At 37.0% G+C, this 13,930-nt stretch overlaps 1 protein-coding gene and 1 non-coding gene across 2 annotated transcripts in view; both read right to left on the bottom strand.

Annotated features, from left to right (window-relative positions):
• Window positions 1-1,131: 1,131 nt before the first annotated feature.
• Window positions 1,132-13,930, bottom strand: part of obe (activating signal cointegrator 1 complex subunit obelus) — a 128,261-nt gene continuing 115,462 nt past the window's right edge. The window contains exon 25 of the mRNA XM_083138244.1: window positions 1,132-1,732. Within this exon, the coding sequence (XP_082994370.1) occupies window positions 1,596-1,732 (137 nt within the window). The 3' untranslated portion in view covers window positions 1,132-1,595. The remainder of the gene's footprint in view (window positions 1,733-13,930) is intronic.
• TRNAT-GGU (transfer RNA threonine (anticodon GGU)) lies at window positions 1,992-2,063 on the bottom strand. Its single transcript has one exon. It is a non-coding gene; the product is annotated as a tRNA-Thr (tRNA).

Here is a 13,930-nt window from a genome sequence, read left to right as displayed (position 1 = left end):
ATCCTAGTTTCCTTGAATTTTCAAGTATTTCAAGATCAGTGGGATCAGTACATACATGCATACAAAGCTGAAAAGTCATAGCTGATTGTGAATTGAAGTTCTACTCTTTCGTTAGTAGGGTTGTTGTGTTCATACTAGAGTATATGCATTTTCAATTTGGCTAATGGTAAAAGTAATTGTAGAGTGACAGTGATGTGTGGTTTTCCTCAAAGAGTAAACCATATTTCTTTATCTTTGTTTTCTTGTAATGATTACATTGACATAAATGGGTTCCCTTTGCTTAAATGTGTGAATAAATGCTTCCATAGCAATGTAAAAACCTCTGAAAATATTTATAATACACAGGTACAGAAATTTTACAGAACATGGATAATTTTGGATGTTTAACTTTTAGACCTCTCATGTGCATGTATTATAAGTGGGTGCTTTTAAAACTTGCCAGAAAATACAAAAAAAAATCGTAACTCGAGTACTAATTGCCATAGACAGATGAAAATGGTTTTGTTTTCTTTCTTAAAAACAGGGCTTTTAGCAGAGGTAAAATTTACACATTGTGCCTCCAAATAATTAGTGTTAAAGGAAGAAGAAGGTTGATTTCTTTTAAAAAAATTGACATATGGTATGATCTGTGTCCCTCTCAATAGACCGAAGTGAATTTAAAAAATGTAGTATATAGCGGTGGTATATTCCTACAACCATGCAAAGGTTCGTTGAAATCAGACTGATACTTTTTGAGTAAAATATAACAACAATATATAAAGCAGCAGTGTTGCCTGTTTCGGGACAATGTCCGGAATTTTGCTTCTAACGTCGATCCTTTAGATGCTGGATAGACCAAATTTGGATGGAAGAATGCCAAAAGACCACTCTATGAGGATATGTAACACCCTTGCCGCAAATGGCGTTGCATTGCTATTTGATAACATATATATTGGAATCAGTTAGCTATCAGAAGCAGAATTGGATCTGAAAATCTGAGTTCAATTTCTTCATTACACATTCCATGAACCATATACAAGATAAATAAAATGAAAATAAACTTGCCTCTTAAAGTGTCAGTCTGTTACCTCTTAAATTGTTCTGTAACCCTACAAAAAAAAAAAAAACTTCTTAATGAAGAAAAGCGACAACTGAAAATTGTATTAATTTATTTTTCATGATTCATTTCCACAATATATTACCTTCCTTTTATTAAATATAATCACCATTCCAGGAATATTAAAATGCACAATTGAGTTTTACAGACTACATTTGGTGATCGAATCAATCAATGCAATCTTACAAATTATAAAGGAACCCAACAGCATAAATTATATGCTCTACGTTTCTACACATCACAACTTATGTTCCACTGGAAAATTACAAACATATCATCCATTTTATCACTTTCATTACAGAGCATCATAAAAATGCATCTTACATATTAACAATAATGTACAATGGATATGGACTATGTATCTTCCTTTTCTGTGTATTTACCTCCAGAAAATACATACAATGGATACTTTAAATACATTAATTACAATCTTTCAAGTTAACAAAATTACTATAAAATACTTATTTACACTGCAGTTCATTCTTTCAGCAGCATCATGCTATTCATCTTCAAGTGTGGGCTTTTCAATCGACATCTTGCCACTCTTGCTTTTAACCACTTCCAACTTAAGATCATATTGTTGGTCCCAGCCTAAATAGCAGTCAGACATCAGAAATAAGGTGTATATGTAGCGTCCTGAAAGAATTATAGACTTCATTACAATCTGGAATTAAAGTTGGTACAGCAACGAAGTATACATTATCTAGTTGTCTACATTATCATGTAGTCTCTAGTTACAAGCATAAAAGCACAGTCTTTTTGTTGTGACACTTCAGGAGAGCACAGACTCCTTTCATCAGACATTTATTTTAAGTTTGATTAAAGATACAGTTATAACCAGCCTGGGTCCATATCCATGTTAACGCTTCAAGTTTTTTTTTTCAGCAAAAAATGCAGGCTCGACCAGGACTCGAACCCGGGTCTCTGGCATACCATGCCATTGCTCTAACCACCGAGCTACCGAGCCTGCCTGATCTCCCCTGATATTTCTCTATCGCTGTTTTACCTGCGTGGAATCGTCTCTGCCAGTGCTACCGCAATGGGATCTGTTGCCTTTCAAACACATTTTTCGCTGAAAATTTCTACATAGTACATCTCCTGTGTGTGCCTAATCTACAATATTCAACTTTTTTTGTGTGCGATGACGTATAGCGGCAAAATGAATGCATCACTTCAACGTGAAGACGCGTGAAGCGATGGAATCACAGTGTTGCAATATGCAGATATTATACACCAGAACAAGAACATTGTCTACATTAGGATGTGTACTGTAGGCTGTGAAAAAGCTAATGTGTAAGTCACTGACTAGAGTCATCAAACAGTTGGATGGCAACTGTAAGTCACAAGACTATGGACAAGTAACAGGCTCTTGCGATTAGTCCACGGCAGACATGAAACTTGTAAAGTGATTTACTAAATTTCACAAAATTAAATGTAGAATATTACGTTTTGTGTTTATATTATAAAATATTGAAACAAAAAAATCTTATTGCTCGTCTTTAACATCAGGAAATTTGTTCTTATTTCAAGTTATGTATAATGAGTACCCATTGGTATATTCAATTTATCTGAAGCCAAAAACTGTAAATGGGTTTCCGAAATATTACGGACCTCACACCAGCTTCTGTGACGTCACAGGATTGGTCCAATATAATCAACATTTAACACAGCAGATTGTAAAAGCGTAATATTTAGTTTTCTGACCTAATCATCCTTTTTCTTATAATTCAGAATGTTGATTTCACCTCCAAGAACATTTGAAGATACATAAATAACATTGATAAACGTTAAATGCAATCTATACAGTTCTGCATAATCTACCTTCATTTTTAAAATTAGTTAAAACTGTATCAAATCCCTGAAAAATTCTCAGCGTTCATATATACTTAATTGGTATGTAATAAGAACTTATCCGTATTTAAGATAATTTTTGAAAATTTAACATACAGGAGGATTAGCAAACTTTGAAACTGCGATTCTCGTTTGTAATGTGCAAAAATTTTTAATTTTCGAGAAATATGGTAAATATTTGGCTGCACAACTTACCGTAGCCATAGGTTGGGATTTCTTAAAAACATTTCCGCACGCACGCACGTACGTACATACGTTCAGGCAAAGAGTGAAAGTGTATAAATATGCAACGAACTTACATAGTTTACTCTAACCTACTTGAAACCCCGGATGCTAAGAATGACAAATTTAAATGACCTAACCCACTAATTCAAGTCTATGGAAAGGGATTTCCGATAACACGGAAAATGAAACTGATTGAGAATATTAAGCAACATATTCGAATAAATCCATAGCAAAAAGCAAGAGAATTCAGTAGGCTTCATATACTGTACAACCAGGAGAATTGATTATTAAAGGAATATTTTGTTCTAAAATCCCTATAATATTCCTTATCGGTAGACAAGCCAGGTAATGGTAAAAATCGAAAGGCAATACTTGATTCAAGTTGTTTTTCAGTATAAGGCATAAGTTTTATGAATATCAGCCAGTGCTTCTTTAATTCCTAACAACGAAAATTTACTTTTAACTTACACATATTGGATTTGTGCATACAGATCGTAATAGGTTGCGGCAAACAGACTCGCACAGCGACAGCTTGGAGGGTGGTGGTGAGGAAGATGGGGAAGGAGGGTTGGTGGCAGGTGCTTTCAGTGCCCACCGGGCAGCTTTCAGCTGTGCTTTTAAGTCTCAGGGTGGTCAATGCCACCCTGACTGGAGAGCTAGTGGACTTCAGAAAATATTCTTTGGTATGTAACTGCTTGAACTTCTTCTCTGTGGAGCGAGTAGTGGTTGCTGGTTTCCTCGAAGCAGGGCAAGCTACTCCAGGAAGCGTTGTTGTTTCAGTGGACATGTTGCTGATTTGAACGCAAATACTGTGACGGTTAAGAGTAGTTGCAGCAGCTGTAGCAAATGAATGGCCCAGGTAAAATAGTGCATATACTTTCACGGAGACATCGTTTTGATTCACCAGCAGAGATTTTCTCTGTGACAACCAACCCTCTGATCTTCTTCTCTTGTTGGAAAGAGGGGCAGTCACGATGCCAGACTGGGTGCTCACCTTGGCAATTAATGCATTTGGGTCCAGAAGAATAAGGTTCGGTCCCATGATCAGGCTGACTACACTTACCACAAAGGGCGATAGTGGCCTTGCAGGAAGGCTGAGTGTGCCCAAAGTACTGGCATTTGAAACACCGCATTGAGTTATGGATGTACAGCCGGACTTTTAGTCTCAAATATCCAGCCCGTACTCTATCTGGGAGTGGTTGTTTGAAAAGTGAGTATAATTGAAGCAGTTGGTACAAGTTCTCTGGACTTTCGAGTCTTTATTCGCTGCTTCAAGGATTTCCTCCTCTGTGGCATTCAACAGATACCAGTAGTGAATGACACCTTTACAACTGTTCAGTTGACAGTGAGGTTCCACCTGAACAGGAACATCGCCCAAGGTCTTAAGCTTAAGAAGATTGTTAGTCTGACAATCTGTACTTGTCTGGATGAGTAGGCTTCCGTTGCGCAGTTTCTTGATGTCGGGGACATCACTTCCAGCGACACAGTCCACTTGCTTCTTAATGAGGAACGGTAGCAGGTCCTTTTAATGTTTAAGCTCCATTTTTCTTTTTATTAGTTGATTCATCATTACTATCTGTCTTTTTGACAATTCTAATTACGAGGGTGGTTTGAAAAGTTCTCGGAATGGAATAGAAAGAAACGACTTACAACAGTGATTTTTTTTTATTTTTCAATGTAGTCTCCCTGTACACTAATGCACTTGGTCCAGCGATGTTCCAATGCCTTGATCCCATCTCGAAAATTAGATTCCTCCAGGCCTGTGAAATACGTGTCAACTTCGGCTATTACTTCTTCCTTTGAAGAGAATCTCCGTCCACCGAGGAAACTTTTGAGTTTGGGGAAAAGATGGAAGTCTGAGGGAGCCAAATCAGGTGGATGTGGCAACAATTCGTAACCAAGTTCATGAATTTTTGCCATGGCAACGACACTTGTGTGATGGCGCGCATTGTCCTGATACAAGATGATTTTCTTTCTTGCCAAACCTGGCCTCTTTTCCCGTATCTTATGCATTAGTTGGTCGAGGAGATTAGCGTAGTATTGTCCCGTATTTGTTTGACCAGTGGGAAGATAATTGATCAACAGAATCCCTTTCGCATCCCAAAACACTGACGCCATTACCTTTCCGGCCGACCGTATTGCCTTTGCTTTCTTTGGTGGTGGTGAATCAACATGTTTCCACTGCTTTGACTGTTGTTTTATCTCTGGGGTATAGTAGTGGACCCACGTTTCATCTGTCGTCACAAACCGGCGCAAAAAATCTGTTTGGTTTCTCTTAAAACGAGTCAAACATTGTTCGGGAATGTCCACTCTGATGCGTTTATGGTCCTGTGTTAAAAGTCGCGGCACCCATCTTGCAGATAATTTTCTCATATCCAATTCAACTGTTAAAATGTGATACGCCCGTTCGGATGACATTCCTATAGCTTCAGCAATTTCACGCACTTTCAGTCGGCGATCCTCCATGACCAATTTATGCACTTTTTCAATAATTTCTGGGGTAGTAGCACATTTTGGGCGACCACTACGTGGATCATCTTCTAAGCTGTCCCGACCAAATTTAAACTCGTTTGTCCACTTTGCAACAGTTGAATATGAAGGAGCAGAGTCCCCCAGTGTGTTCAGAAAATCGGCATGAATTTCCTTTGCTTCCATACCTTTCTTTACGAAGTACTTAATCACCGCTCGAATCTCGATTTTTTTCCATCTTCACAAAGCACTGCACGAGAACAACTACAAAGTGAAGTCCGCACCACAGATCTCTACCCAGAACACTGACGCGCCACGTGTTTATTAATAAAGGATGGCCTATTACTATGCGGGAACCTTGTTGTCCTAGCACTGATGTGACGTTACTTGTCCTTTCCAATAAACTTGTCGGACACAAAGGTATCAGACGTTTTAGGGGTTTCCCCTGTTTTAAGGTGATTTTGTAGACATATACAATATGATTTTATTAGGAGGGTCCATAAATTGTCGCCTCAACATGCCCTCTATGTCGAGGAAGGCCTACCCCCAAAAATGAAGGCTACTCGAGGACCAAACCGAAATCCCCGAGACCACCTTCACCTACCCCTGCAGCCAACACTGTTCCATCGGCACGTGCAACTAACACCTTGGGATAGGGGTTCTTTACGAGGTTGTCTCCTCTAACAGGAAACTTAGTTATAGGGAGATCAACGAAATGGAGATGAATGATGTGATGGAATGGTGAACATGCGGAGTTATGGATATGAAAGATGCATGAAATGAAGAGATGATAATGGCCTCCCTACTAAGCCCCTCGTCCCGTCAAGGCAGTCCTACATGGAGGGGGTCAAAATTTATGTGCAGTACTACTTATGATAATACAGTATGCACCAAATATTAATCAGGAACTTTACTTTTTGTCAACTGGATCTGAAATTCTTTGTCTATTTGAATTTATCTCCTTTGCCAGGGAAGTTGTTTTATAGAAATGTTAGCAATCTTAACTACACTTAACCTAGATAATCAATATGTGGTGTTATCTCTATCCTTATACAGTCTTTTTACCTATTCATGTAATAATACAATATTAATTCATCTACATATTTTAATTAATATTATTTTCATTTAGTATTATTATTGTTGTTGTTGTTGCAGGGTGTCTACCAAAATAACAAATCCAAAATTCTTGACTTTCTCTCGACCTTTTCCCCCTTTTCCTTAACATTATTTAATCGTCCCCTGCTTAGGTATAATTGCAAATTAATTAACATAGATATTTTTATTCAATGAAACTGAAGCTGTACTTTAACAAGAGATTTATACTTGCTTTAATTATTAATGCATGTAAAAAGTAATGCTTCAGATTTCATCCTAGATGGAGAATGGCCATATTACGTTATTTAATATTTTTACAAAACTTCACGCGTACAAGAAATAATTCTTAAAAAACAAACTAAACAAATCTTAATCACAGTTCAATACAATTTTAAATTTCCAAATATAAAATTTTATCAAATCCCAGTACAGGTACAAAAAATCAAAACTCGCTATACGAGGGAGGGTCACTATTTATATTTTGAGCCTTGGCAACACTGATTGAAGTTAGGCATGATTTGACGTTTGCACGGAATCGTCTGGCATTATTGACCATAACGTACTTCAAATGTTTTGTCAATAGCTTCATTTGTGTTGTTTATGTTGCCTTGGAGATTGCGCGACAACAATAAAATGGAATTAACTCGTGAACATTTTCGTGGGATGATTTTTTACGATTTTCGATGTGGATTATCAAGACAAGAGTGCATCGATCAACTTACTTCCACATTTGGCGATGAAGCCCCATCCTTTGCCACTGTGAAACGCTGGTATAACGAATTTAATCGTGGCCGCCATTCGCTCACCGACGAGATTCGCGAAGGTCGTCCAAAATCAGTTGTTGTTCAAGAAAACATTGATGCTGTGCAAAATCTAATACTGCAAGATCGTCATGTGACATACTGTGAGATTGAGGCAACCATAGGCATTAGTTCCACCAGCATATATAAAATATTACATGATCATTTAGCTGTGAGAAAGGTATGTTCTCGTTGGATCCCACACAATTTGACAAAAACTCAAAAAGACGCTCGCGTCAATTGGTGCAAACAAATGCTCAATAAATACAATCGTGGTGCTTCAAAAAGACGTATATAAGATTGTAACAGGTGACGAATCATGGATATATGCATATGAGCCGGAACGTAAACAGCAGTCGACTGTATGGGTGTTTCAAGATGAACCCAATCCAACAAAAGTTGTTCGCGCTCGAAGCACATCGAAACAAATGGTCGCCTGTTTTTTCGGGAAAACTGGTCATGTGGCAACTGTGCCTTTAGAGGAACGTAGAACGGTCAACTCTGAATGGTACACAACAATTTGTTTGCCAGAGGTCTTCGGTCAAATACAGAAAACAAACAAACGTCTTCATCAAGACAGTGCCAGCTGTCACACATCTCGTCTAACAACCGACTTTATGAACAGTCAAAAAATCGAATTGATGGGTCATCTGCCATACAGTCCTGATTTGGCACCCAATGACTTCTTCTTGTTCCCGAATGTCAAGAATAAATTGCGTGGACAATGATTTTCGTTGGCGGAAGACGCCGTTGATGCGTTCAAAAACCATATTATGGAGGTGTCTCAAGAAGATTGGAAAAACTGCTTTGACAAATGGTTTGAACGAATGCAAAAGTGTATTGACCATAAAGGAGAATACTTCGAAAAACAATAAAACAGTTTTCAATGCCAAATTCCTGTTTTCTCATTGTTAGGCTCAAAATATGAATAGTGACCCTCGTACTGTAAAGAAACATAGCAAAAATTCTTGACTGCAAGCAGAGTTTCTTGACTTTTCTTGACATTCTTGACTGGTAGACACCCTGTTAGTTACCTAGGGCCTAGGGGGCCTAAGCCCTCAAAACCAGACATTAGCACGACAAATGCTTATGAGCTAAACAAAAATGAAAATGTGAAGACCTATCCAGATTCAAGGTGTTCCTGGTGTTAGCAACCACACAGAGAAAACTAAAAGCATCAATCTGTTTGATTTTGAATATCTTATTGGCTAGGATAAATGTGGTGATGGAAAATTTACTAATTTATGGGTTGTGCTCTACGTACCATCCTCGTATATTTAAAACAGCAATGTGATTGAATCTTTCCTGGCCAGTTATTGAAGGCCAAAATATTTTTAGCCTTCAGCCTGCCTACATAATGGGAAAGATGCCAAATCGATGAGGTGTCTGTAATATGGCAGGTATTGAATAGGAACCATGCAGTTTATAGACTTCAATATGCAGTTTACCATTTTAACAATGTTGATGATGATGATGATATAATGTTACCAAGAATGGCAGAATGTATACATGCTTTGTTTGGATTTTCTGTTGTTTGACATATGTCTTACGGATTGAATTATTTTATATTACTGTTTACATATTTATATCTTTCTTCTCTTGTCAAAAATTTTGGATTTTATTCTTATGTTCATTTCCTCCTTTACTTTGTGATATCTGCTTATAAGTCTATGTGTAAAAGTGCTGTACTTTGGAACTTTCTGTTTACCGCACTATAAATACCGTTTGAAATAAATAAACAAAATAAAATAATAAGAGAAATTATTGAGTGGAGTCGAGGCCTGCGGGCCCCTTAGCTCACACTGCTGTCTAGGCAGGAACGAATCCAATCCATATGCAGACTAGAGAATTCTGATTGTAAACAATTTGGTATACTGCATTGTTGGCGTGTAATAATGCTTTCGAGTTAACCATTTCCATAGAACTCAAGCTACTAAAGAACTGTACAATATAAATTCAAGTTGTTGTTAATAACAGATTGGCTTTTGATGCAACTTTAACTGAGATAAAGCCAATAGGAAATCAAGAAAAGATTGAAAGGTACGTAAGATTCATATAATAATATAAATAATATATGTAAATACAAAGGCTGTCGCAGAGAAGGTGAGACAGATTTTTTCCTGGCTTGTCAACACTGCCTATGGTTTCGGCACTAGTCCCGTCGTGTAGGATGACTCATTCTGTTTCCGTAGCAAGTTGTCACATGTTGCCAGTGGCATACGCAAGGGAAGGGGGGGTTACCGGGTTTAAACCCCCCCTTGAGCTTTTGAAATATTATGGAAAATGTTGTAGAAAAAATTAAAAATGGCTAATTTATCACAGTCAAAGATCTGCGACAGTAATAATAATAATAATACTAATAATAATAATTTGAATTATCATTCCATTGCAGCATGGAGAAAAAACAACATTCCAAACACAATCTAAGCGGCCACAAAGTTCAATTTTGCAATTCTTTTGCAAAAAGTCGTGCAGTCTCTCGCGAGAATTGTGAAAATTCCTTGCTTCGTCGCAGTGTGCCGACGTTATTGCAAACGTTCTTCCCAGTACTGATTTTGCATCCCCTTGTGAACTCTCAAGTGATGCTGAGTCTACATCCACATCATTAAATAATGTTGAAGAAGTGCTTTGTGAATCACCTAGAAGTGATAAATGTGTTGGAATGTCTATAAACTTACTTTTGAACGAAAACATAGACTCAGTGGAATTTGGCAACATGTATTCTCGCGCCTCGTCATCATCCTGGGTGAGTTCCATAGGTAAAGGTATTGTAAATTTCCCCGTGCATATAGCACCGTGCCATGAAGGCACATGTAGTGGTGTGCTAGAGTCCACACATTCTCGATCTCGGCCATTTTGCAGGGGATGTGATCAGCATCATGCTCCGGCAGCCTTTATCCCCCAGGGTTGCTCTCAGGTACCCATTGATATGAGGCTGGGTGCAGAGACAAGGCTGGATAAATTCCAACCAATTCCTGGAATCGAACCCGGATCTCCCACAACATTGTCACACTAGACCACCGCGGACCCTTGAATGAGTTTCATATTTTGATTATTTCAATAAATTTAATATATTTGCTTGTTTTTATGGATTTTCTTCACACTTAGAATGTCTCACCTATCATATACAAATAACAGTTGACTAGACAATTATTTCGTAACAAAGAAACAAAAAAAAATGTAATTTAGTTCTATTGCTTTCATAAATATATTTATGAAGATCTCTACTACTTAATAATAGTAGTGATATAAGTAGTAAAAGCAGCTGCATTAGTAGTAATTAAACTAATTAATTAATTGTATTATTAATTAATTAAAATATAATAAAACAATGGTAATGTGAATTAGTAGAAAGTTTTCGAAATAACCTCCCCCTTGATGAAATCCTGCGTACGCTACTGCATGTTGCGAAACCACGTTAGTGAGCAGCTGGGTTGATTTACGTGGAACGTGTTTCATTTACCCCTCCAGGTTTTCGTGTATAACATTGCTTTTTGCGATGAGTATTCAAGATGAACATGCCATAAAATTTTGTTGGCGTTTAGGGAAAAGTGCTGCGGAAACATATGCAATGTTTCAACAGGCAAATGCCGATCAAGACAGACTGAGTACAGCCACAGTATTACCAAGGAGTCATTGAGCAAATAAGAGGCCGCATTTGAAGAACTCCTTCATATTGCACCACAATAACGCACGCCCGCATACCGCGCAAGCTTTTCAGGATTACATGACAAAGAGAGAAATATAAATTTTCCAGCATATAGCCCGGACCTTGCACCCTGCGACTTTTGGCTATTTCCACTTTTAAAGGCCGCTTTACGTGGTCGTCATTTCATGACAAACAAAGAAGTGATCACCGCAGCGCAAGTTCTCTTCAGTTCTCTACCTGACAACGAATTTTGAAAGACATTCACAAAGTGGCAGGAGAGTATGGATGCTTGCTTAGCTGTCAATGGTGCCTATTTTGAAAAAGATGTACGTCTACTCGATATGGCTGATTCTAAATAAAAATTTTGTGGTTTGTAATTTTTTTGTTTCATTTTAATGATTCTTGGAGGGGTCCATGTACATGCTTGTCTTTTAACTGCTACGCAGTCACGACTTTTTGACCTATTGTGCTCATTTTGGTCTCAATCGGCAGCTAATGAACCAAATTTTCAACCTAGTACATTTGCTAGCCAATGGAGGTCGTTGTTTTCCTATACAGGAATTAGTCTCACCTTCTCTGCGACAGCCTTTGTATATTCATTTAAAAATTATCAGTTTCACTAACATCAGATTATTAGTGATCAGTGGAAAATCATCTTTATTAAAAATAATCTATAAGTTAGTACACGAAAATATGAAGTGCCAAAAATTCGCTGTTTAAAATTGTGCATAACATTGTATATCAAATTATGCATTGAATGTTCTGTGTTGCTCCATTTTCAAAACCTAAGTTTGTTGTACACATTAAGATTCAAATGTTAACAAACTCGTTTACAGGCCTACACAAACTGACATAAAAAAAATTGTAGCTCATCTGTCATTTTCTTGTATTAAAGTTCAAGCTTGCCTTGAATAGCGAAAAATGTAGAAGGGAGTTTGAATACCGTAAGGTATTTGCTGTATGAAACACATTAGTAATATTTATATTCTGTAATGTTTGAAAATGGATTGGGGAGGATGATTGCAACACTATTTTTAAGGTTCTAGCTAATATTACTTTCAAAGGTCTGCCTGGACAAGATAAAATTTCCTAACAATCATCATATTTATCAATATAATTCTATAAAATATCAATCTGAAACATTTTATTATATGTTAACTGGTAGTTCTCGTTTAAATTATTTTAATGACTTTTCACTTTCGTTACTTGTAATTCCCAGTCACACTCATTTAAAATAGCACTTTCTTATTTTACAAAACTGTACACGACACTATCCGATCATAATTATGGAAAATAATGAGTCTTAGTGTGTAACGGTCCACATAAATTTAGCTTCATGTTTGTCATTTTGTGATGCAAGTGTAGTTGAGCAGTGTGTAAGACGGTGCTTGACTGAACTAATCAACTTATGCAGATTTTTCATTCTTTGTTAATACCTAATTTTAACGTAATGAAACCAAAAGAAATATTAGTACTGAAAGTGAAACTGAAGAATCAAATAAATCAACTGAATGTCCCTTTGTTTTGTTGTTTCTGCATTTGGAAAGCGTGAAACTACCAGTTTTAGAAACTGGAAACAGTACTGTATGTTTTTGTGTGTTACACATTTTAAATTATTTTTCCAAATTATGTGCCAAACAAAATAATTAGCGATTAAACTATTGGTTAGTTTAAGTTTTATTAACCTTCGAGTGGTTTACTACTACACAAGTATTCCACTCGCAGACTACTTACTGGAAAAGAAAATAACATTGCTTGGAACTATCAAGAAAAACAAGAAAGAAATCCCACCTCAATTTTTGCCCAGTAAGGAGCGAGTTGTTGGTTCATCCATTTATGGTTATCAAAAAGATAAAATGTTACTTTCACACATCACTCGTAAAAACAAAGCAGTTATATTATTATCCACTCTACATGACACCGCAGTAATGTGCAACAATAAACCAGAAATGATACACGATTATAATTCTACAAAAACCGGTGTGGATGTTGTTGACAAATTGTGTGCTTCATATTCCGTTTCAAGAATTACAAAGCGTTGGCCTTGTGTCATCTTTTACACTCTAATGAACATTGCAGGAATAAATGCTCAGGTACTCTATTCTTTCGCAAAAAATGATGTCACACTCCAACGAAGTGTGTTTCTAAAAAATTTAGGTGTCTCTCTGATGAGAGAACATTTGGAGCAACGAGCTACAATTACATCGCTTCCATGTGACATTTCAGCATTTTTGAGAGTCAACTATAGGAAGCAACAAGTAAACAACGGAAGTCATGCAGAAAAACCACCACTGAAAAGAAGAAGATGTCGCCTTTGCGCTGCAGAGAAAAGAAGATCTTCCGCATCCATGATATGTAATTCATGTGAGTCATATACTTGCAAAAAGCATTCAACAACCAAGGTTTTCTGTACTCAGTGCAGTGTCAACGATTCTGCGTCAGACTAAAATACAGCAAACAAGTATAACATTTCATGTAGTGAAATTTAAACAGGTAAACTGTAAATATTTTTAAAACAAGTGAGGTTTCTTGAACTTGGAATGTAAAGTGTTTGTACATATACTTGTAACATTTAGGTTTTCAGCAGGAATATCTGTTGTAAAAAGTACGACACGTGCCTGCTGATGAAAAGTGTGGTGCGCTATAAATATGTAATAAGTTACGTACTAATATCAAATTATACTATGTTTGAAAACTTTGAAACTGTGTGGATATCCTGTAGATGCAGCTAAAAAGTACGATTAC

The sequence above is a fragment of the Lepisma saccharinum genome, chromosome 16, assembly GCF_977018435.1.
Source record: "Lepisma saccharinum chromosome 16, izLepSacc3.1, whole genome shotgun sequence".
In the NCBI taxonomy this organism is placed as follows: domain Eukaryota; kingdom Metazoa; phylum Arthropoda; class Insecta; order Zygentoma; family Lepismatidae; genus Lepisma; species Lepisma saccharinum.
The sequence above is the reverse complement of the archived record's forward strand: the minus strand, read 5'-3'. Positions and strand labels throughout refer to the sequence as shown.